General features: G+C 37.1%; 1 protein-coding gene and 1 long non-coding RNA gene across 8 annotated transcripts in view; one reads left to right on the top strand and one right to left on the bottom strand.

Moving 5' to 3' along the window:
• Positions 1 to 16,230, top strand: part of LOC307146632 — a 108,406-nt gene extending 92,176 nt beyond the window's left edge. Inside the window, exons 3-4 of the long non-coding RNA XR_013819136.1 lie at positions 11,239 to 11,374; positions 15,664 to 16,230. This is a non-coding gene — a long non-coding RNA (uncharacterized lncRNA). The remainder of the gene's footprint in view (positions 1 to 11,238; positions 11,375 to 15,663) is intronic.
• atp11a (ATPase phospholipid transporting 11A) overlaps positions 14,086 to 25,698 on the bottom strand; it is a 74,428-nt gene continuing 62,815 nt past the window's right edge. For 2 of the 7 annotated variants that reach the window (XM_079850731.1, XM_079850732.1), the window contains 5 exons: positions 22,557 to 22,622; positions 22,352 to 22,455; positions 22,090 to 22,255; positions 19,963 to 20,052; positions 18,108 to 18,183 (listed from right to left, as the gene is read on the bottom strand). In XM_079850731.1, the coding sequence (XP_079706857.1) occupies positions 19,975 to 20,052; positions 22,090 to 22,255; positions 22,352 to 22,455; positions 22,557 to 22,622 (414 nt within the window). In that variant the 3' untranslated portion in view covers positions 18,108 to 18,183; positions 19,963 to 19,974. Of the gene's footprint in view, positions 18,184 to 19,498; positions 19,599 to 19,962; positions 20,053 to 22,089; positions 22,256 to 22,351; positions 22,456 to 22,556; positions 22,623 to 25,698 lie in introns of all 7 variants that reach the window. The other 5 variants (XM_079850726.1, XM_079850727.1, XM_079850729.1 and 2 more) reach the window with 4 other exon arrangements.

Genomic DNA, 25,698 nt, shown 5'->3' with positions numbered 1-25,698 from the left:
CTGCTGCTTAATATTTTTGTTTTGACTGTTTAATGAATAGAAAATTACCAAAACAGAATTACTAACAAAAGTACAGATTTACTGTCACTTTTAATCAATTCAATGTGTCCTTGCTGAATATAAGTAATCATTTATTTCCAAATAATGCAAAAATTGTTTAATAAATCAAAACTATTTGGTCCAACTCACCAATTAAAAGAAAAAGAAAATATCAGTTCTGCTAAGGAAAACATGTGACTTTAAACATTTTCAATATATAAGCAGCACTATATATTTTAAAGCCAGCTTTCATTATGTACTTTTCAGTTGTTTTCAGGTCTATCTGAAAATGGAGCTGATCATGTTACTACAGTATTCACTTTTTTTTTGTTCACTAGCATAGTGCACAGCCTTTACCTGAGAAGTGCTAAATGAAATATTACTCTCTTCACTTTGTATTTTTCAGCATGGCTAAAATAATAACAGTCTAAAATTGGACGAGCAGTCCTAATGGCTACTGTGGAATCATATTTCAATGGCTAGAGTGATTGGCCTGGTATTAAAAAACATTTGTATTACATGAAAGTGTATAGTAGTGCTGTTCATTTGTGATCTGTAATGCAGTAACAGTGCCCCCTTTTGAGTGGAGAGGCCCTTGATCTGGAACCTAAAAATACACCATGAGTCTGTGTGTGCTCCTATATTTTCTAGAAGGCTTTTTATGAATATCAACCAGCTCAGAAATACTTATTTTCTTGTTTATTTCTAGTAACATAATTCGTTTTTTTATACACTATCAGTCAAAAGTTTCGGGCCGGTAAGATTTTTAATGTTTTTAAAAGAAGTCTCTTCTGCTCACCAAGGCTTCATTTATTTGATAAAACCCCCCCAGTAATATTATGAAATATTATTACAATTTAAAACAGCTGTTTTCTATGTAAATATATAGTCAAGTGTAATTTATTCCTGTGATCAAAGCTGAATTTTCAGCATCATTACTCCAGTCTTCAGTGTCACATGATCCTTCAGAAATCATTCTAATATGCTGATGAATAAAATAAATCAATACTTTTATTCATCAAGGATAAAAAGTGACAGTAAAGACATTTATAATGTTACAAAAGATTCTATTTCCAATAAATGCTGTTCAAATAAATGCTGTTCTTTTACACTTTCTATTAATCAAAGAATCAAACATTAATAATAAAGAATGTTTTTTGAGCATCAAATCTGCATATTAGAATGATTTCTGAAGGATCATGTGACACTGAAGACTGGATTAATGATGCTGAAAATTCAACTTTGATCACAGGAATAAACTACAGTTTACAATATATTCACATAGAAAACAGCTATTTTAATTGTCATAATATTTCACAATATTACTTTTTTTTTTTTTTTATCAAATAAATGCAGCCTTGGTGAGCAGAAGACTTCTTTTAAAAACATAAAAAAATCTTACCGATCCAAAACTTTTGACTGGTAGTGTATACACTCACCTAAAGGATTATTAGGAACACCATACTAATACTGTGTTTGACCCCCTTTCGCCTTCAGAACTGCCTTAATTCTACGTGGCATTGATTCAACAAGGTGCTGAAAGCATTCTTTAGAAATGTTGGCCCATATTGATAGGATAGCATCTTGCAGTTGATGGAGATTTGTGGGATGCACATCCAGGGCACGAAGCTCCTGTTCCACCACATCCCAAAGATGCTCTATTGGGTTGAGATCTGGTGACTGTGGGGGCCATTTTAGTACAGTGAACTCATTGTCATGTTCAAGAAACCAATTTGAAATGATTCGAGCTTTGTGTCATGGTGCATTATCCTGCTGGAAGTAGCCATCAGAGGATGGGTACATGGTGGTCATAAAGGGATGGACATGGTCAGAAACAATGCTCAGGTAGGCCGTGGCATTTAAACGATGCCCAATTGGCACTAAGGGGCCTAAAGTGTGCCAAGAAAACATCCCCCACACCATTACACCACCACCACCAGCCTGCACAGTGGTAACAAGGCATGATGGATCCATGTTCTCATTCTGTTTACGCCAAATTCTGACTCTACCATCTGAATGTCTCAACAGAAATCGAGACTCATCAGACCAGGCAACATTTTTCCAGTCTTCAACTGTCCAATTTTGGTGAGCTCATGCAAATTGTAGCCTCTTTTTATGATGTTTTATTAACAAGGTTCGGGAGGAGCAGGTGCAGATAATTAACCCAATTAGCACAAGTGGAGAATCAACTCAGGACAATATAAATAACAGCAGAACCCACCTCTGTTCCTTGACAGTTTATTCAGCATCCCACCTCCACCCCATCTCCTCACTTTTAGTTCCATCTCCTCACTTCTAGTTCCATCTGCTCTTACCAACGGGGGGAGTACTCTGGGTTCGGGCAGAAATTCCGAGCTCGGAGCCCTCCACCCGGACAGCACGCCAAATACGCATAACCTTTACCGTAATAATTATATGTAGATGTGAACTCGTGAACCTATTTGTAGTGGAGATGAGTGGTACCTGGTGGGGTCTTCTGCTGTTGTAGCCCATCCGCCTCAAGGTTGTGCGTTGTGGCTTCACAAATGCTTTGCTGCATACCTCGGTTGTAATGAGTGGTTATTTCAGTCAAAGTTGCTCTTCTATCAGCTTGAATCAGTCGGCCCATTCTCCTCTGACCTCTAGCATCAACAAGGCATTTTCGCCCACAGGACTGCCGCATACTGGATGTTTTTCCCTTTTCACACCATTCTTTGTAAACCCTAGAAATGGTTGTGCGTGAAAATCCCAGTAACTGAGCAGATTGTGAAATACTCAGACCGGCCCGTCTGGCACCAACAACCATGCCACGCTCAAAATTGCTTAAATCACCTTTCTTTCCCATTCTGACATTCAGTTTGGAGTTCAGCAGATTGTCTTGACCAGGACCACACCCCTAAATGCATTGAAGCAACTGCCATGTGATTGGTTGATTAGATAATTGCATTAATGAGAAATTGAACAGGTGTTCCTAATAATCCTTTAGGTGAGTGTATATGTGTGTGTATATATATATATATATATATATATATATATATATATATATATATATATATATATATATATATATAATCAAGTTAATTGCAATAAAAGTCTTGATGCAAATCCAACAACGCATCTGTACTGTAGTACAAGCACACATTAAAAGCTATACTTTGCAAAACCTGTCAGTCAACTTCCTCGTAATCTATTGTGTTCAGCGAAGCAGCTGAGCGGACCGCAGCTCCACAGTGACAGGTGATACTAACTGTTGGTACAAACAAATAAAAACATCACATATACCAGGGATGTGCGACAAGTCACTAGCCAAACCATCCCAGAATCCCCAAGATCTTGGGAGCCTGCCAAAAGATGTCAATCATCTGTAAACCAATCCAACATGAGAACAGGAGGGGTTCCCGGGATCATGTTCTGGTTGGTTTGGGATCTACGTATCTGCACGGCACCAAGCGTCCTTCAGCATTTACTGAAGTCAAACATCAACCGTCTCACGTTAACCTGCCTTCTGATGAAACCGATAAAACCTTTACGGGAGGCAATAATGAGAAAATGCAACCAAGAGAGCCACTGTTTTACAATTCTACTGTGTTGACGGGTTGACAAATTTAAAATGCTGGATGATTTTTTTTTTTTGTCTCTAAACGTGTATTTCTTTTTATAAATCCTCAAAAATCACTAATGATTTCAAACATGTCTTACAATGTCACCGACATCCTGCAATACTCCATAAATCACAATTGCCAGTTTCAATTACGACAGCAATGGGAATGTTCTGTCTGCAGGTCACCGGATTGAAGTCTCTTGAGTCGATGTGTATGATGCGATATGATGTACCTCAGGGAGGGTACTTGACGAGAGAGAGTGTCTCACAGATCAGAGATATCACTGATCCCATAATAATCCCATGATAATCCTACTGTGAGACAGCACTTAATCATCCTGTTTGTAATGTGATATGGATTAGGCCATTAGCAATCAGCATGGGCCCTAGCCTGACACGCCATAGGCACTGACACAACCCAAAAAGCCATTTAGACACAAAACTGGGCTCAGTCAAACCATCTTAGGCCACTGGTAACATGTCTCTCAAAAAAACTATTCTCCAAATGTTCATACAAATTAAGAAAACAAAACTACTTCAACGAGTGATCAACATCATAGGAGGTGATCACTGTACCGTACACTCGTAAGTTATTGCCACCAAAGTTGCATTTATTTGATCACAAATACAGTAAAATAGTGTACTATACTGTAACCTACTGTAACTGTTTTCTATTTTAATATATTTTACAATTATTCCTGTGATGGCAAAGATGAGTTTTCAGCATCATTACTCCAGTCTTCAGTGTCACATGATCCTTCAGAAATCATTCTAACATGATGATTTGCTGCTCAAGACACATTTCGGTAATGCTTTAGTTCGGGGACCAATCCTCACTATTAACTAGTTGCTTATTAGCTTCCATATTACTAGCATATTGGCTGTTTATTAGTACTTGTAAAGCACATATTAATGCCTTATTCTGTATGACCATATTCTACATCTCTATATATTAACCAATACCTAAACCTAATAACTACCTTACTAACTATATATAGTTAGTAAATTATGAGTTAGTTGAGGCAAAAGTCATAGTTAATAGTGAATATGTGTTCCCCAAACTAAAGTGTGAGCAATATTTCTTATCATTATCAATGTTGAAAAGCTGCTTAATAGTTTATGCAGAAACTGGAAATTAAGATTTCTGTAATTTTTCAAGGATTCTTTGATGAATAGAATGTTCAAACACAGTTTTTATTTGAAATGGAAACCTTTTGTAACATTATAAATGTATTTAAAGTAATTTCGGATCTATTTAATGCATCCTTGCTGAATATTGTTTTTTTTTAAAAAACTTACAGAAGATTTAAAAAAACGTACTTAAAAAAACCATAGTGTACATGATACAATTTAATCCCAGCAATTGGGTCTCAAAAAATCTTTTAAAATCTAAATTACTTAAAATTCAAAGGCAATTTTGTATTCACAAGACATAATTTAAATTTAATTGAATGATTTCTACCAAATCTGTTAATCAAGTGGGTGATAATCTCAAAAAAGAGTGTCTTATTTCCAATATATCAGTCCATCATTAGTACTCTACTGTATATGATGTAGAAGAAATGCATGCATGCTTTCCCTGTTGTATGTGAACTGATGCAGGTGTGTGTGTGTGTATCAGTGACTCATGCAGTAAAAGCCTTTAATTTGACCTCTATTGTTCAGTTAATTCACTATAGCCTACCATAAGACTAGCGTGAGTGTCCCTTTCTTCTTGTCTGTCACACAGCCAAAGGGCAACTTTCATCCCGGATCAGGTGACCGAGTAAAGCTTCATCACGTATGATCGCTGCAGCAGAGGGACTCACAAGATGATCCTGCACACACAAACACACAGTTATACTCAATAACACATGAGCTATTTTTCCCTCTTGCACCTACAGAGATAACGCATGTTACAATCACAATATAATGCAAGGACACTGGTTTCCAGCAAAATCCTCCAATGTTCCTCTTACATTCTTCTCTTCATCTTAAACACCTGTATTCACTGGACTGCAATACAAAAGACTCTCTCAGGACCTTCAGAACAGTTCTTATTATGTGGGACATTGAGATCAGAGAGACGTCGATGAGAAAAGGAGAGGCTTTGACCTATGTGTGATCTCAGGCAGCAGAGCTAAAATACATTAATTCTACATATTCTGTTGATAAATTGAGTTTATCTTTGATGAGCGTTTGCTAATTGTATCAGGTCGATACCCAGACAGCAATATAGTATCAGCCCAGATCCGGACCACATCTGGTACATGCTGTCTGTGTATTGTACCATACCGTACCTTGGTCTGAATGGCGCTCAAGGCTATGCTCCCGCTCTAAAGTTGATGGGGTCAATACACACACACTCACATTTCTTTATGTATGTCGTATTAGATATGCGAATGACGGTGTGAGACGGTACTTCTTTTCACTTAAAGAGGCACCTCAGCCTTGTGCAATCTTCGCTCTTTTGATTCAAAAGCAAGATATTCTTGAACAAAAAAACTGTCACCCATTTTCTCTATTATGAAAACAAGTCTTTTACTGAGAAGACATCCTTGTGTCATTCAATCAAAAAACAAACGGCAGAATTTGCAAGGTTAACAGACCTGGAAAGGAATAGAGCCGCTTTAAAGCAAAAATCTCAATTTCCTTGGATTGTGCTCATGGCTGTCTTTTTTTCTGAAAAGTTTGCAAGCACCAGTTAGCTTTTCAGTGCAATGACACTAACAATAAGCTCTAGGACAGTAAACAAAAATGAAAAGAACCAAAGGGGTCACGGCCTAAAATGGAACTTTACAGTCCCTATAAATGGGAATTTGTCTCTCAAGTCAACACACACACACACACACACACACACAGAGCAATGGATGGTCATGTGGGATGTTCAAGGAGCTGTGAGTGCTATCCTGTTTACACTCTCTCAGACGGGACCCCGAGCACCTGGTAATTAAAATTGCTAATCATGGACAATTACCCATCCAAGCTCCCCACTCTGAAAGTGGCCTCTCACGCTCTCTGGAAGTGTGGGGTAAAGGGGGAAGAATGTTAGTCATCTTTTGATTAGCGTTCTGTGGCAGGAACACCTCTCACCGCAGTTTTGTCTTGTGGAGCAGCCACCGCGAAGTCAGCGACAAAAGAGAGACGAACATCTGCTAGAGGTTGACCGATGTTGCCAAGACCACCAGGCCAGGTGCGGATTTTACCGAGAGGGCTGGTTCCAGGGAAAAGCAGCACGTGGCGGCACCCTCGCAGGGCAAACATCTCTACCCCGTCACCTGTTTCTTTGTGCAGCACCAGCTGAGCGTGCAGGATCCACAGCTGCCTCCAGCACAAATCCCCCTCTTGTGTTTGTTTTCCTCGCAAAAACGAGTCACCTGTTTTAAGTTGGTCACCTCAGGGCCTGTTTGTAATGGAAACCTTTATTTGATCAGAAAACAGAAGTAAACATCGCTTCTGCTCATCATATTTTAGTTGATAAAATCAGTCAATACATTTTAATTGAGGAAAAACAGCTAATAAAATTGACTAATCATTGGATAAGAGACATATAATGACAGTGCTTGTGTTTTATCATTGTACATCCCAGCATCTATTTTGAAGATCTGAAATATGGTTATGTTTTTGCGAATTTACAGATGTGAAATAAAAACACATTGAAAAATAAAGAAAAATACACACACACACTTTATTTTTTACACAGTTTGTATAAATTAAGACATCCCCAAAAGGAGGATTTGAGAGATTCTGTCAGGTTTAGCTCACTTCTGGGAACTAATTTGTCCACAAAATATGGTGGTACACACACACACACACACACACACTTGGGATTCCATGTTTTATGGGGACTTTCCATAGACAAAATGATTGTTATGCTGTACAAACTGTATATTCTCCCCTAACCTAACGTTACTCCTAAACCTACCCATCACACAAAACTTTCTGCATTTTTACATTTTCAATAAAAAACATGATTCTATTTGATTTATAAGCTGTTTTTCTCATGATATAATACACCCAAAACACCCACAAGGTCAAAAATTATTGGTATTACTATTTGTGGGGACATTTGGTCCCTATAATGTAGGGTTTACTAGGACCACACACAAGCTTATGTAGGCTAATAGGCCTAGGCCTAACTGTAAAGTAAAAACAATATAGTTTTAAGACCCCACCAACCTTTCGTTTGAACTTCTTTTAAAGAGGTTGAGGTTATAATTAGGTGGTCAGACCCCTCCTGTGTCCTGGTTAGGTGCAGTCCAGGAGTAATTAGCCAGGCTAGCTGGGGAGGGCTGCGGAAAACAATCGCCCCTGCTGTTTGCTCAAGTTCGAGCCCGTTGAACTGGCTTAATTGGCCGTGTAATAATGTCGACCTGAGGAGGGCTTGCGTGAAAGGGCTGTCCCGGTTCCCACAAACCCCGGGGCCAGCGCCAATCTAGCCCCTTGCTGAAAGACTGACGGGAAGAAAAGCGACACCGTACAATGGCTCGCTCGGGCGGGTGAAGGATTTCTTCTCCGTGTAATTAGGCTCGCCGTGTTTCCCCAGACACACACGGCCCAGCGGGCCTGCTGCGCGCGGACCATGCGGAGCTCCGTGGGTAGTCACATTCAGACCGGTCGCTGATTAGGGTATTGTTCCCGTGTTTATCATCGGGGATGTTAATTAGCTGCTACTTCACCGAATGATCGTTATTAATGAATTTCAATTGGACGTTGTTTCACTCATATTAGGCGTAAATGCTAAAATCGAAGGTGCAACATTTCGGAAGCCCTTTCTATCAGTAATTAGAGGACTGGTTTATGCTCACAACAAACACAACTGGTAATTTTGATGATCTAAGAATTTTTTGCATTCAATTATTGGTAACACTTTACAATAAGGTTCATTAACATTAGTTAATGTATTTACTAACATGAACAATGAGCAATATATTTGTTACAGTAGGCCTAATCTTTGTTAATAATGTTAGTTAGTAAAAATACAGAGTTCGTTGTTTGTTCATGTTAGTTCACAGTGCATTAACTAATGTTAACAAATACAACCTTTGATTTTAATAACGTATTAGGAAATGCTGAAATGAATATGAACTAAGATTAATAAATGCTGAAGAAGTACCGTTCATTCTTAGTTAACTAAGGTAGTTAGCTAATGTTAACCAACAAACCTTATTGTAAAGTGTTACCCAATTATTTTATTACAAAGAATAGGTATATATCCTCTATGCAAGAGAAATGTGTCCATCATCTTCTATGTAATCAATTCAAAAACACACTATAGGCTATTCAGACGTGATGACAGTTAGATAAAAGATTAAAGAGAAAAAAAAAGAAAAAAAAACTATAGGCCTGATATTAGTTTCAACAACAGCCTGTCCCTGTGTGCTTGCATTCTAAAAGTGGCAAGCAATACTATGAACAATCAGCATTTATCTTCATTGCAAAATAATAATTTCAGAATCACAACAAACAAAGGTCTCTCATCTTTTGGTTCATATCTAACACAATACGCTGGTTGTCAGTAGCAGAGCGTCCTCCACTGGCAATGCTTGAAAAGAAATGTTTTGACTGAAAGAGAAACCGCCTGTTAGTTCAATCATTTGTAAGATCAATAATAGGTAATTATGTGTTATAATGCACATAGCTCATATGTCTCTCACAGGTGCATATTTAGAGACTGTCAACACAGATTGTTATTGATAAAACCAACTGCTTTAAATTATGCATCTGTCAAAAAGAAATCTATTTTATTAATAAAAATTCAATCATATAGTTTGAAAATGTCATACAGCATCTGTGCCAATTAAAAGAGCCGGAAACCTGTTTTAGCACAGAGACTTGTTCTTTTATTTGTAATATCCTCTGCTGGATGGATTTCATTTTCTATATTGGTCTTTAAAAACACTTGTTTTGGCCCTTTAATATGATCAATATAATAAAGCATATTCTTCTTTTGATTTTCAATCTTCTAAAGTCTGCTTAGGCAAATAGTGGCTTTCAAATCAAGATGGCTTTCAACTTGATCCATCCTTGCTTTTGAAAGTGATGTCTGTAATCCTCTGATATAATTTAGAGCAAAACCTGAATGTCTCTCTTCATCAGAGGAGAACCTCACGGACACTCTTTAGACCAGGGCTCTATAGAGGCCAAGACGCAACAAATGATGCTGTATTTAGCATAAATAAATATTGCATGTCATTTTTTTTTCATGTCTTTAGATGACCGAGGTGCAGTTCTAACTGCTTGTCTTTAGAATTACATAGGCTGGATTTAATCATGAATGATCAACATTAAAGATATACTGAAAAAAATATCACAAACTTTCAAAATTTTGTTTTTATTACATTTATAAATCACCATGTTTGTACACTCAAAAATTTAGGGAATAAACAATGGCCATTTTTTTTAGCATTAGCATAAATTAGCATAAATATTTACATGTATATGAAATTTAGATGTAGGTCAGAACAGGGTTGGGGAAAGTTACTTTTAAAAGTAATGTGTTACAATATTGCATTATACACCCTTAAAAGTAACTAATTGCATTACTTAGTTACTTTTTATGGAAAGAATTGTGATACAATACTTTTACATTGCTTTTTCTTACCTGGGCTGTTTGCTTAATTGTTTTTTCATAACAAAAAAATCTATTTTAAGCAAATGTAAAGGCTCTTTCACACCAAAAGTGAAAAGAATAGGCCTCATGCTGATGGAAGTGCAAATGCATTCCTGTACAGTAGAGGGCGCAGCGCAAACAAACCTTCAGCGGTGCTGCATTTCTGGATTGCAGTGCAGAAGAATAGGAAAAACAAAAAAAATGAAACACTAACGTGAAGTTTATCTAAAGTCATACATATTTGTATGGTTGTATTGGATCATTGAATGTCAGCTGCCAACACAATGGTTAAAGTGAGATTAAATACATAAAGTATATTTGTGTTATTTAACATATTTAATTATAATGTTAGGCTATATGTAATACTCTGAGTTTTTGGATTTCACAGTTTAATGATTACATGCCTGCTCGCATTTAGTCTAGAACTATACAATAAGCATCATGTAGGCTACTTTTCAAAGTGCCCACAACACTTCTGCACTTACTCCCGATTTCTCTCAACATGGGGATAGAAGTTACAGTCAATAAATAGGAAAACAAAGCAACTTGCGTTACGTATTTGAAAATTTAACTCAGATATTTTACTGTAAAGGTAAAAGTAACGCACTACTTTATTAGTTACTTGAAAAAAGTAATCTGTTTACGTAACACGTTACTTGTCGTTATTCGTCTCGCAGTGGATTAAAAAAAACCAAAACCGTTTTCTCAGTGGGATTTATATTTTTAAACATAATGGGATTTATGTTTTAAACTAAAATATGTCAACCAACATCAAATAACCCCAAGCATGCAAAATGATAGATAGATTTTGTTTTTGCCTAAACTGACTTACTGAACCTTCAAAGTTATCAGCCGTTTCTGTAGATCGCAGAGTGGTTCATGCCATGATTCGTCTAAGGACACTATCAAATGAAATTCCAGCGCAATTTGTTCTTTTATAATAAGAGGTTAAGAGGGGACAGTTTGACGACTCACTCGCCCTTTCTCTTATTTTCCCTCGCTTTCGCTTCTGCATTCATTGCTCAAGGTCAGTGCTGGAGGCAGTCGTGAGGTTGCGGCGGCGACGGCAAGGTCAGAATCTTCACTGTCGTTTGACATGCGTTCTGCCATGGAGGTGAAGATGGGGTGAGAGGAACGGGCCTGTAACGTGACATTTTTAATGGGTATGAAGAATACACAGTTCTTGGCTTCCTTTGCATTTAAAACATTCTTAGTGTGTAAATTATAATGGCCTTATTCCACATATGACACATATTTTGCATATACACACAGTATAAATATGAGGGTGGTTTTGTCCACAGAATGGGGATTGTAAATCAGCTGAGAAAGAGCTTTGTTTAAAATCCATTCACGATAAAATGGATAAAAAAAGTTTGTAAACATACCATAATTCCCTTCCAGGAGCCACAGTGATCCCCACACAAATCAAACAGAAGTGTGTGTCATCCAACTCAAATCAAGTAAGAGGTCTTCAGCAGCACCTCAGTGTGTTCTGGACCATTGAAAGACATTTTAAATCAATAATGAACCAAACCACTGCCAGAGAGAGTGCGAAAAGTTCAATGACTCATAAATAATATTAGCAAATAACAGCAATTTCACATCTAATAGAGCGATTTCACAAGTCAGTGAGCATGGCCACACACACATATCTAAGAACACATAAACATACACTCCATTAAACATTTTAAATGAAGACTTAGAGGATTACAACTTCAAGACACCTCCAGCAGTGCATGTGCACCACAGTCCTTATTTATCCTGATTCATTTTAATTTAATGAAATGGTCAATTATAATATTTTAACACTGACCTGTTGAGTGTTGACTGGAAACATCAGCATAATATACAACAGTTAAAGGGTTAGTTCACCCAAAAAATATTCATTTATTATTCATCATTCTGTCCCTCCATTAACATACGCAACTGACACTCAAAAAATTCATAAAGAGCTTCCATTTACCACAAATGATGTTTATATGTGAAAAAAAAGCCTAAATTCAATCTGTTCATCATATAAAGCAATCAAGTCTCTTAAACATTTTTTGGACTAAACCGCTCGATTCATATGGATTCGTTTCACGATCTCTTTATGAACTTTTTGAAGAGTCAAAGTGGTAGTTGTGTAGCTGTCAATGGAGGGACAGAAATCTCTCAGATTTCAACAAAAAGATGGTAAATAATGACAGAATTTTCTTTTTTGGGTGAACTATCCCTTTAACATCAATCGTATTATCATAACCTGGTCTTCAACAAAGCTTTCAAGCTTTTGGGTCTATATTTAAGCAACATCACATGACTCAACTTTTTACTTTAACTTCACTACATTTGAAAGACAAATATCGTATTTTTTACTCCACTACATTTCTGTCCTTGAGTAGAAAGTTGTCAGTCAGGGGTTGCATTTTGGTTGGAAAATAAAGTCGGATTGATGTCAGAACCTGATTTATAGATAACAGTAAGGCTATCATATTCATATTAAAAGCCAAAAGACTTAAATAGGGTACTATTTGAGGGAACAGCCATTTGGGTGTCCGAAACCATTGTGGACGTTATTGAGTGCACTTATTCAATCTCACATTCAATCCCACTACTGGAACTGTTCTAGAAATAAATGTGATATTGATATGAGGGTATAGGCAGGCATAGATTCAGAGGCATAAGGTACTGTAAGTATTGACAATGTAATAATAATAAAACAATGCATTGACATTTACTTTTTATACTTAAGTAATTTTAAAAACAAGTACTTCTGTACTTTTACTTAAGTAAAAATAGGTCTTTACAACTTTTACTTAACGGAGTAATATTTGACCAGTAGTATCTCCTTTCACTCAAGTAAGGAATAGTGTCCACCTCTGCAGGTAACCTATACTGTAGCATGATTGCAAGTGTAAGATTACTTTTACACAAGAGTTAATACTATTATAACTTCCATAAAGTAATTAATATAAAGTGATTTACGTTTATGACAAACACTGGCCAGTTCATGTAGAATTGTGTTCCAAATTCAACATCATTATAAATTCAAGGAGGTATACAGTCTGTAAGGACTATACATTTAATATCACAATGAATATACATTAACACATTATCATTATGGCCTCATTTAGACTTTACGTTTCAACATCCTACAAAAGCTCATAGTAAAATGGGCTTAATGCAAATTGTCTATAGCTAATGTATATAACTATCTTCACAGGATTTGTTACTGTTGGCAAGGTAACATTCTAACAAATCCTCTGAAGATAGACCAATATATATATATATATATATATATATATATATATATATATATATATATATATATATATATATATATATAGTACTATGCAAAAGTCTTAGGCATGTTAATTTCCCCCCTGCCAAAGTTTGTCACGATTCTGCACACTTAATGTGAGGTCATGATTTTGGAAAATAGGCTCTTTATGTCAAAGTTATGTCAAATGATGAATGAAGGGTCTCTCTATAATTTTATTTTAAGACCTTATAGATTTATAAGACCTTATATAATTCTCTTGGATTTAATAATTCAATTTTTTATGTAAACGATTAAATGTTTGGAGGTGGACGCATTAATCACCGATTATTATAGTTTTCTATGTTATTTTTAGGTCTTATATTTAATAGTAATCATCAGTAAGGTCCTGTTGTATTTAGAGTAGCAGAGGTGAATTGTTGAAGCAGCCTCAAAATGTTATATGTATTTGTATATGTATTTGCTGCCACCTCGTGGTCGTAATATATAACTACACATCGGGTGAGGTTTCACCAGAAGAAATGTGAGGTACAAAACTAGTTGCGGTGATATTTTATTAGCCAACAATCTCTTCTGTCTTAAGGAAAGATAAAAGGCACAAGGCTTTCAAACATTTAAATCTCTTTCTTTATTACAAGCAAATGTACATGTTCTTGCTGTTAATAGCTACAGAAAAAACTGGCAAAAATCCACATATCTACAGATATCAATCTTTTAAAAACTTTATACAAAATGAGCCCAAACTGTACATGAATATTACTACATACTGTATATGCTGTAAAGTGTACAGTAGTATACATATATATATATATATATAATCAATTTATGAGCAACATCACGCTTTGTGCAGATAAAACAAAAAGCAATAGATATTTTGTTAATCTGAATAGGCTGGCACAGATGAAGCCTTCAGTTATATCATAGACATCTAATCAAATATTTGGTCACACCTGCTTTAAAAACAGTGAGTGGATTTCATCTTCCTAGAGTCAGAGTGAGCAATGACCATGCACATAATCTTAAAAACTACCTCAAACAGATTTAAAATCATCTATAAAAAATCAAATAAAATAAAAACAACGACAAACTGTTAAAGCTATTTTTTCAAACTTTCATCTTTACTGAAGTTGATTTCTCCCATGACCTTACACATTTGGTTTTTTTAAACGGAACAGTAACATTCTAACTCTTAGAACATTCCAAGAAGTTCTCTTCATCCTCTAGATACAAAAGTAGCAAAAGACTGTTTTTTTTTTCTCACGATATACAAAATACCTATTTCATATAGCCTTTTTTAGACAGACAGAATACAGTGTTCGCCAGTGCCTGAACGCACCCCTGAGGCAGACAGCGTTCAGTGATCAAATTATTCTTATATTACAAGAAATCGTTCTGATTCAAAACAACAGTATGTCAGAAACAAGAAGAAAACACATTTGTGAAGGGACTTTTGTTCTGGAACCAGCTGTGGTAGTTTGTAGTCGTCATTCGCGGCTATCGCGATTTTTGTTTAGCGCACATTCGCGGCTTTTTTCTTACATTCAGGAAGCCAGATATAGTGTAATAGTGAACAAAATAGGAAATACAGAGAAATGCGAAATAAAAATACAGTTAAAAAAACATGAAATGCATTAATTTACCCCTATTATTATACTAGTCTTGGCTACTTCAAATCATAGCACATTCTTGTTTAGTTTCAGATTCGCCAGCATTGATTAGCACTTGGTATCATAGATGTGCATCACTTGGACTGGACTGGAGGTTTGAACAGAAGTTATAAAAGTGGTTTATATAAATAAGAATACGACTCATAAATGCTTGATAAAGCTCAGTGGTTGGTCCATCACTTCGGCGTGCAAAGTTCAGACTTCGATAATCAATAAAATAGACAGTGTTTGACTTTAGACAGATTTTACATTCATACAAATTTGGACCAGAAACAAAGTTATTCAGTTGACATATTAGACCATTTTGTTATGCACTCATTCATCCACTCAGCCTTTGTAAACCTCGACATCAATGTACTCATCAATATACTGTATATAGTCTATATTTAGATATAATGTGTGCGTGAAAAAGGACATTCTGTTACTATTCGTCAACATTAACCCAAAGATTTTGTTCAAAAATAACCCTTTAACACACTAGCTATACTCATAATGCAATTCTTTAATCTGACATTCTCTGTTGCAGGCCAACTGACGGGCAATTAAAACACACGTGTGTGCAACGCATGACTGTACATTGAGGTTAAAAAGCACCAGAAGGCACCTATACTCACAAGAAGCTTGGAGTAACCATCAAAACAGTGACCTTGATGGTCTTTGACATCACCTACTTTTTCTCTCTTTAATGGATGATGGTTAAAATGGTGAAATGGGCGACTGGCCTCGTCATGAGAACAGTGACAGGGTGAGAGAAGGAAACTCCAGGAAAGAAGTCGAGATGAAGAGATGATGCTCCAGGAAAGCAAAACTACATTCGAGAATCAACGCAAGCAAAAAACAAAACAAGAAAAACAAGCATGGAATGTGAAGGACAGCAGGGAAAGAGGCTTTGATGACCAAATACGGTGATTTTTTTAGTTCCATATCCATCTCATTCGTGTTACAATGTAACTGGAATTTAATCCGAATTGCATTCAAACTGAATTCCAATTCAACTCAAATCAATGGCAATCTGAATTCCCAGACTCGACGGAGATGGAACTGAACGCACTTCACAAGATTTGTATGATAATGTCAGGTGTGAGGCACATTTCCTGGGATTCATTTAAAACGGCTCGTCCTGCACACTAGAAAGGAGCCATTTCTCTGAATATAGTCCCCAAGGTAGGCCATCTGTCATGCTGACCTTGATTGGACTGTTAGTTTAATGAGCTGTTTGTGAACAGTAGCACATGCTAATTACATCTGACTTATTTATATCAGAGAATCATAAATCAGTAATGTGCAACAAAGAAAATGATAGCAACCCAGCACAGGGCTCCAACAGTTCCATTAATACAGACAAAAGGCTTAGGGAACAGTCAAAATGGAGGTTACAATCATAAAAAATACAGACAAAAAAGGTCTTTCGCACTTTTTGTGAACGCACAAAGACGTCTACGTCAACAGAAATGTTACATTTCATTGGTTTTCTTCCCCTCAGGAGCCCTGGGCTGTGTGTTGGTGGCACTGGAAGATGTCGAATACTACATTTATCGCTCTCCATCCTCAGCTGGTGCAGTGTCAACTTAAGGCAGTGTGGTGGGATTCTTGGGAATGCCATCAAACACCTTCCCTCCTTTTCTCTTTAAGCATAAGGCAACTAACACACATTTATATACTCCGTATTTCACAACCTTTGGTTCCAAACTGTGGTGTAAAAGATGGGAAACATTAACATTAAGGCAGAACAGTTAAGCTAAGATGCCTAGCGTAGCCTTTAGAGTTGTATATCTGGTTCTACTCAAAAAAACAACAACAACTAAAGGACTGATTATACGGAGCTAGAGAATTTGAAAGCAAATGGTCAAGCATCTAGGACAGAGTAACTGGTTGTCATGATGACACAACGTCAATGGTTTTAAAAACTTTGGAAGAGTAGAATGCGAGTGGATTTCCACCTTTTTGAAAGGTAAAGGGTGAAACATAATGACAGTCCAGTTACAATTTGTCTTTTCATGGTTGTTCTAACAAAGGCCTACACACACACACACACACACACACACACACACACACCTAGTTCACTCTAGTACAGTGCAGCAGCAGAAATGGCCAAATTCAGCCACTTACAATGCAATCGGACAAAGACAAATCGCAGTCTACGGAGTGTTCCTCGATAACAGGTTTGCACAAAAGCAACACCAGTTTGTTCTATAAAAAAGTAGGACAAGAAAAGAGAAGGAGCACGGGATAAAAAAAGGGAAGGGGAGACGACAGAGAACAAAGAAAAGAAGAAGAAGAAACAGGACAGTCAGTTTTTAGAGCATCCGAGGCCATTTTAACTGTCATCCACAATCATATTCAGTGGTTGCGTTTGAGATGGAAAGATTTGTGCTACTACTGCCCAGTGTTGTTTTCAAGTAATTTTTCACATGAAGGATCACAAGGGTAGGTGAGCGAACACGTAAACCCACAGTGTAAAGGAAACACGCTCTCACGTACACACACAAAAAAATCAAGGTAAATCGGTCCCAAGGCCACTGTGCGCAGTACGCGACACTCGCAGATGGTGCGGCCAATTCTGTTCGGCCTTCCTCCAGCTCCAAAACTAACACACAGCATCACTTCCGCCCAATAGCGTTCACCGCAAGAGCCAATTTCAGTGCTTTTGCTTCAGATAAAGGGTGACAAGTCAAGGTTGGTCTCCCAATAGCGTCCCAATCTTGACCGTGGGATGAGCGAGGCCGAATTGGATTAGATAACCAGACTATTTATTTTAGAGAGACTATCATACGGACGTCTCTGGACCCGGTGTGCTGTAGGCGTAAGCTGCCCCAGAGAATCTTGGGTTCTCTCCTATTCGGAGAAAGGAGCTGAAGGTGCAGTAGTCAGGCCTGCCGCCCCAGTAGGTACACATGAGTTTTTTGGGAGGGGAGGAGTCAGACCTGCGGTGGGTGTGGTTCTGGCTTTCGTTGCCCCGTCTGTCATGTTTCCGCGCAGGTGGAGCATGGAGGGAGGACAGGGGGGTGAACTCGGACAGGTGGCCCTTATACAACTTATCAGCATCCTGGGAGAAAAGAACGAGGGAACAGAGAGAAAGAGAGTGAATTAGCAGATTGCATCATATACATGCATGTAAAGCAGGCATTGGTCACATCACAAGCTGAAACAACACAAATCCAAAGCCCCAGTAAGAAGCAGTGCAAAAAAAAAGAACAAAATATTATACAAGATCGCATATCGGATGTTTACCACATGCACAAGTCCAGTCCTAGAACATGCAGAACTGATCGATTGAGGGGATGTTGTAAGATAAACTGCTGGGGAAAAAAGCTAAGGCCAGTGAAAAATTAGTGTTTTTTTCTTAAAAGGAGGGTGAAATGTTACAATTCACCCCAAAATCAAAAGAAAAATAAGTTTTGTTTTAAAATTAAATGTATTTACAGTAACGGTATATTGTTTTTGAAAGAAGTCTCTTTTGCTCACCAAAGCAGTTACTGTATAATACTGTAAAAACAGTAATACTATTACATATTATTACAATTTAAAATAATTGTTTCTATTTTAATATATTTTAACATTTTTTTTTATAATTACATGTTTTTTGAAGAACAAACCCCCCAAAAAACATTTAATGTTTAAAATTATTCATTATCGTAATGCATCATTACTGTAATTATTAATTACCGTAATGCATCATAACAGTTTACTACTTTTTTTTTAACAAGGTCATTCATTACAGTTCTCATTACTGTAATACTGTGAAAAATGTACTGAAAAAATTACTGTAATATCTTTTATTTATTTATATTGGATCATTACAGAATGTTAAAAACCTCAACGGTCCCAAAACAGGCTTTATGTTCTTTAAGCAAAATATTGTTTCTTTGTTTTGAGTTTGTGGTTCTACAAAAACAGTAACAGAAATGATCATAAGCATGTTCTAGGAATGGACATTTAGAAATATATGCAAATAATATTTTCAATAGACAAGTAAAAATACACATGCAAGCCAGAGTGTTAGATGTTAAACTGTATGTCAAGTCTGCTGTGTGTATTTGTGTACGTGTCAGAGCCCGTATTGTCCTGTTAGCGGCATATACAGTACCGCACACCCCAAACCACAACCCAATACCTTCACTCTGAAGCTTTCAAACCAAACCAAACCAAACCAAACCAGTCTGTAGGTTTCACACCAAACAACAGACCCACACAGGTGCAGCAAAGGCGTTTTAATCCGGAGAGCTTTCACCGGAGGATTCTAGAATTCTCAGATTGATTCTAGAACCGCACACTTTCATCTGAGAACTCTAGAGCTCCACTCGAGTCGAGTGTGGATTAGTTCTTTCTGGCTTTAGTCTTCAACTTCACATTCTCTTTACCATAGAGTTGCTAGGCCTCAGTGGTGCTCTGAACCCCATCTAGCAGTGAATCATGAATGTTTGTCTCAACCCTTTCAAAGATCCTGTCAGCCCTCATTCTCTGTGAAACATCACACACACACACAAACAGACTCAAATGTGGCATAACAGACCCATGTGCAGAATATTTGTTTTGACACTGAAGTATCTTGCTGGAACTGAAAGTACAGCAGCAGAAAAATGCATTTCCATTAAACAACTTCAGATCTGCAACGTAAAATACACATACGCAAACATACACGTGCACGTTTCATGCAGAGTGACGGAATATAAGGCTTGGAACATAAACGGAGACACCACAGTGAACTGTAACTATTGGCATGTTGGGTTGCTTGTGATCCTCAGTAATGTTCAGGAGGTCCTGTCATACTGGTCTTCACTCACTGATACACACACGCACATGCAGAGACGGTGTGTAGGTTCACCTCCGCCTCAGTTCAGAAACTGACACTGCTGGAGGTCTGGGAGAGCATAAAGATGGTGGACTGCTCAGCAGTGAGACACTGACGCTTGGTCTGCCGTTACCACAGGTCACAGGCCAAGGGTTAAACACACAGGGGAGGGGGGGGGAGGTCAAGCAATCAGAGAGAGAAAGAGAGATGGAAGAGGAATAAAAACAGAAAGGGTTTAGAGAGGTTAACAACCGGACCGATCCTCAGAGATTAATAAAGGAACTTCAGCAACAAGTGCATGTTTCACTTTTCTTTTCTTGCAGAATTATTAGTAAAACTTTACAATAAGGTTCAACTTATTAACCAGTTTTGATATTGTTAACTAAAACTATTAAAAATATACATTTTTGAATTGAAATGATCCTAAAGTCAACATGAAATCAAAACGGACCATATTTACTTTCTTAATACACATTCTTATCAGTGTCACCAACTCTTCTTATTTTTTATATAGCACCTACCTCTCCTGATCATTTCCCTAAGGATAAAATCTTGTTTATATATTTTTTTTTGTTGATTATCCTATTGAACTTAGAAACGTGTCACATTATGAACGGTTCATGTTGACGTTAATGTGCCAGTAACATTAGCGCACTGGAAAATTCTAGAGTTTAATAGGGAAGGTGAGTGAGAGGAAAAACATCACATGGGTTAAACCAGCGGTAAGGCAGTTTATCACACACACACACACACTAAATTTCCTTCTGAAATTTCTCAACATAGTATGCTGACATACTATGTGTGCCAACACAGTAAAATACACAGACAGACCCAATAACACCATTGAATGGCTTAAAGAGTCATCCAACGTAAAGAAGAGAATCGTGAACTGCATCCAGAATTCACTTACATCAAGCACACTGGGAAGCAGTCCGACGCAAGTGTAAATCTGAAGACCAGTTATTAGCCATTATCACAAACTGTAGCACTATTGAGCTGGTTCAGGTCAACAATCATTTGGTTGAAAATAACAAATATTTTTCTTAAATAGCTGTATCATTGCAGAAGAAATGACTCTTAGTTGGGGTAGACACTGTTTTTGTAGATTTTGAAGTTGATGCGAATGAAAACAAAGCTGTTATGGATAGTGAAATCAGCTTTTTTGAAAAAAGTTGCCAGCCACCGCCAGCGTTTTTGATCATTTTCCCAAAAATTTCATGGCCGCCCGGAATATTTTGTTGTATGAATATCTGAACATGCAATATAGCAAAAAAAAAAAAAAAAAAAAAACAGCTTTAAAAAAAAAAAAACCTATTATTCAATCTTCATACATAATTTTTTTATTTACACTTGAATGTAAGTTCCATAAAAAAGCAACATTTTGAGCAAAAAACTGAGAAAATCGTGTTTTTGTCAAAGACTTCGTCTTGATCAGATTCAGAACGATGGAGTAAATCGAGTCCATCAACACCGCTAATGCTTGCACAGTCCTATAGCTATTCCTGGGTCGACACGTCATTCGCTAACATTAGGCGGTTTTGATTTATATGCCGTTTAATGATAGCGTTATTTTACATATGAATATGATTACATATGATATCGCTTGTTTTTGCGTCTTCTTCACCTGTGTTTTGATCCGGAGATTCAGTACTCTTTCAGAAGATGCCTAATAGCGCCCCCTACCATATAACAGTAAAAACACGGAAAACCCGAACATTTCGTCAATGGCGGGGAAGCAGTCTCACAAATGAAGGAAATTTCCATCAATGGCGGGGAAAGAGTTCAAAAAATAAATTCAGCGACAAACTACAAAATGGATTAACTGATGATAATTTCCTGTAATCACTGTAAAGCTGCTTTGAAACAATCTGTATTGTATAAAAGCGCTATATAAATAAAGATGACTTGACTTGACAAACTGTCCAGCAAACATAGGTTGTGGAAATTACAGGACTTTTAACAATAAACAAAAAAAATTATTTCCATCCCTCACAACTTTGATTTCATTAAACATGGCATCTACCCAAACTAATAATCATGGTATATAATATATATATATATAACAGCTGTATATTACTGCAATGAAACATAGACTAATATATTTACGTTTGATATGCAAACTAGCAGTATCCTACGCACATGTAGATCCTGGTGTCGTACCTGTATTCTCTCTGTGGTGGTCGGCCATAGAGCTCTACACAGCACTTTCTTGACCACATCAGGCAGCAAACTGACAATAATCAGCAGAATTATACTGAGCCATGCAGGACCGCTGGACAACATCTGCATGAACACATAGTACATCCTCTGATAGTTCAGGAAAGGCCTATAAAGAACAGAAAGACAGCAGATGAATCCCGTTAGATTGAAATATATTTGATTTTGTGAACGTAAGTGTACAGTATATTTAGGCAGGCCGTACCAAATGATGCCTCCCCACAGGAGGGAGAAGATGACATAGAAAAGCAGTGACCCCCATATGACAAAGTGGTTGATCCACGTCCAGTAATGTGTGTCCAGGGCAAGCTAAAGCATGAAGACACAGTGAGAAATAGGAAGATAGACATGGTTAAGTTGACGGCAATTGGCAACAGCTAAGATCATAACACATGCGTCAGATGCATTACCTTTAGCGTGACCGTGAACACGAGGATAGTGAACACAAGCGTTCCAAAGGTCCAGTTTCCAAACATCTGGAACAGAGAAATATTGAAAAAGGCAAAAAGAGATTGACACTGATGTATAAACGGCCACTTGAATGGGTGTTAATACAGCGCACCCTCTCATCGACACAAACAAACACGCTATACGTTGCAGTTACGCATGTTAAAAGCTTATGTGCCTTTATTTGAACAATTTAGCACTCGGTAGAAAAACACTTGTTTGAATTATCCAGTGTAAATATATTAATAATAATAACAACGTTTCTTCAGTTTCTTAATAAGGACATTTTTGTACAATACTGAGTTTACCAAAAGAGTATGCAAGAAATATTATATAAGAAATATTTTATATAGGAATAGCTGAATAAGGGATATTAGATTTTAATTAGGTTTTAAAATGGCACAAGATATTAAAAAAAAGAAGAAAAAAAAGAAAGATGCAACATAACAGGAAGAGGCGTTTACACAATGTACAAAAATAAATACATTTTTTAATTACCAGATTTAATTATTTTATGTAGGAATTTATATTATTATTTGTATATATACTATATATTAGAAGTAGAAAATAGTAGTATAATAACATTATTATTATATATACACTCACCTAAAGGATTATTAGGAACACCATACTAATACTGTGTGTGACCCCCTTTCGCCTTCTTGCAGTTGATGGAGATTTGTGGGATGCACATCCAGGGCACGAAGCTCCCGTTCCACCACATCCCAAAGATGCTCTATTGGGTTGAGATCTGGTGACTGTGGGGGCCATTTTAGTACAGTGAACTCATTGTCATGTTCAAGAAACCAATTTGAAATGATTCGAGCTTTGTGACATGGTGCATTATCCTGCTGGAAGTAGCCATCAGAGGATGGGTACATGGTGGTCATAAAGGGATGGACATGGTCAGAAACAATGCTCAGGTAGGCCGTGGCATTTAAACGATGCCCAATTGGCACTAAGGGGCCTAAAATGTGCCAAGAAAACATCCCCCACACCATTACACCACCACCACCAGCCTGCACAGTGGTAACAAGGCATGATGGATCCATGTTCTCATTCTGTTTACGCCAAATTCTGACTCTACCATCTGAATGTCTCAACAGAAATCGAGACTCATCAGACCAGGCAACATTTTTCCAGTCTTCAACTGTCCAATTTTGGTGAGCTCGTGCAAATTGTAGCCTCTTTTTCCTATTTGTAGTGGAGATGAGTGGTACCCGGTGGGGTCTTCTGCTGTTGTAGCCCATCCGCCTCAAGGTTGTGCGTGTTGTGGCTTCACAAATGCTTTGCTGCATACCTCGGTTGTAACGAGTGGTTATTTCAGTCAAAGTTGCTCTTCTATCAGCTTGAATCAGTCGGCCCATTCTCCTCTGACCTCTAGCATCAACAAGGCATTTTCGCCCACAGGACTGCCGCATACTTGATGTTTTTCCCTTTTCACACCATTCTTTGTAAACCCTAGAAATGGTTGTGCGTGAAAATCCCAGTAACTGAGCAGATTGTGAAATACTCAGACCGGCCCGTCTGGCACCAACAACCATGCCACGCTCAAAATTGCTTAAATCACCTTTCTTTCCCATTCTGACATTCAGTTTGGAGTTCAGGAGATTGTCTTGACCAGGACCACACCCCTAAATGCATTGAAGCAACTGCCATGTGATTGGTTGATTAGATAATTGCATTAATGAGAAATTGAACAGGTGTTCCTAATAATCCTTTAGGTGAGTGTACAATATATTAGAAGTAGAAAATCTGTAAACCCTTTAGAAAGTAATAAATGTACCTAATATATATATTTATAAATAGTATAAATATATATTTATATAAATAATCAGTTTTTAGCATCTGCCTTTAGTCCATTTTTAATTTGATGAATAATACGATACCTATCTGTGCATCTCTAGTTCACAGTTGCACTCAACTAAACTTCTGCATCAATACAGTATTCTCAGAAGCATAACATATCAAATCTCATCAAGTGTTCCTTTTAAAAAATCCGTTGTGAATAATTTGCAAGAAATAGCAGCATTATATCATTATATTTTAATGGTGCTGTAAATTGAAAGCATTTCGGTGTCATCCTATATTGTTTTACAGAGATTATTAATGATGTCTGGAACTCGCTGAACTCAAATGAATTTTATATTTTAGCTATAAAAGCCTCATAAATAAATAGTGAGCTTAGATAGCCCTTTAAAATGTCATAATGGATTCAGCATTGGCACTTAGGCTCAATAAACATCTGCTCGGGTGCGGAAAGCCTTTCTGTGTGATTGTGTTTTCTCTTTTTGGGAGGATTTGTTCCCTCATTGTTTACAGTCTTGGCAAATGGTTGAATTTAGACACAATGGATATCTCTTCTAGAACCTTCCCCTGTCTGCGGACCGGCCACGCTGTTGATGACACTATGCAAAACAACATCGACACTATAATGAAAGCTCTTTATAAAATCACTCGCTGTTAATCACAATCAAAATCAACAAGCCATGGCAAAACACGAGCAGGTCAAAGACTGTACGGCACCAAATGGTTTTAGTGAACAATACAATGTTGATGAGTAACCAGTTAAAACAAAAAAAAACAAGTACAAGGACACACAATAGATGTCGACAAGTTTGAAGAAAATGTATTAACTTACCTTGATGAGCAATCAAAATTAAATGTAGTGTTAAAAAACACTTGTCAAGGGCAAATGATATTTAAGGATGTTGCGAGGTTTTTCAAAAGGATGAATTTGTTATTTTGCACAGTTTTCTTTTTTAATCTGTTAATAATTCATTCTAATCATGTTAGCCACTCTCCACGAATAGGGTCAAAAATAGGGCCTGAAGTTCTTTTATTTCTTTCATCTTATTCAACAAATGGTCAGTGAAACGAGGTTGAGCTTCAACATCAGGAGGTTGAACTCATTTGTGTCTGAGCTATTTTATTTTCTGTTCATTTTATACAAGGTTTACAACCCCGTAACCACAATTTGGGGCAGATTGTAATTAAGTGACGTTTAAAACCATGATTTTGCACATTTTCTATCAATATATATATATATAAAAAAGATATTTAACTAGTATTAACTAACAATGAGCAATACACGTCACATTATTT

Source organism: Squalius cephalus (assembly GCF_949319135.1).
Source record: "Squalius cephalus genome assembly, chromosome: 2".
In the NCBI taxonomy this organism is placed as follows: Eukaryota; Metazoa; Chordata; class Actinopteri; order Cypriniformes; family Leuciscidae; genus Squalius; species Squalius cephalus.
The sequence above is the reverse complement of the archived record's forward strand: the minus strand, read 5'-3'. Positions and strand labels throughout refer to the sequence as shown.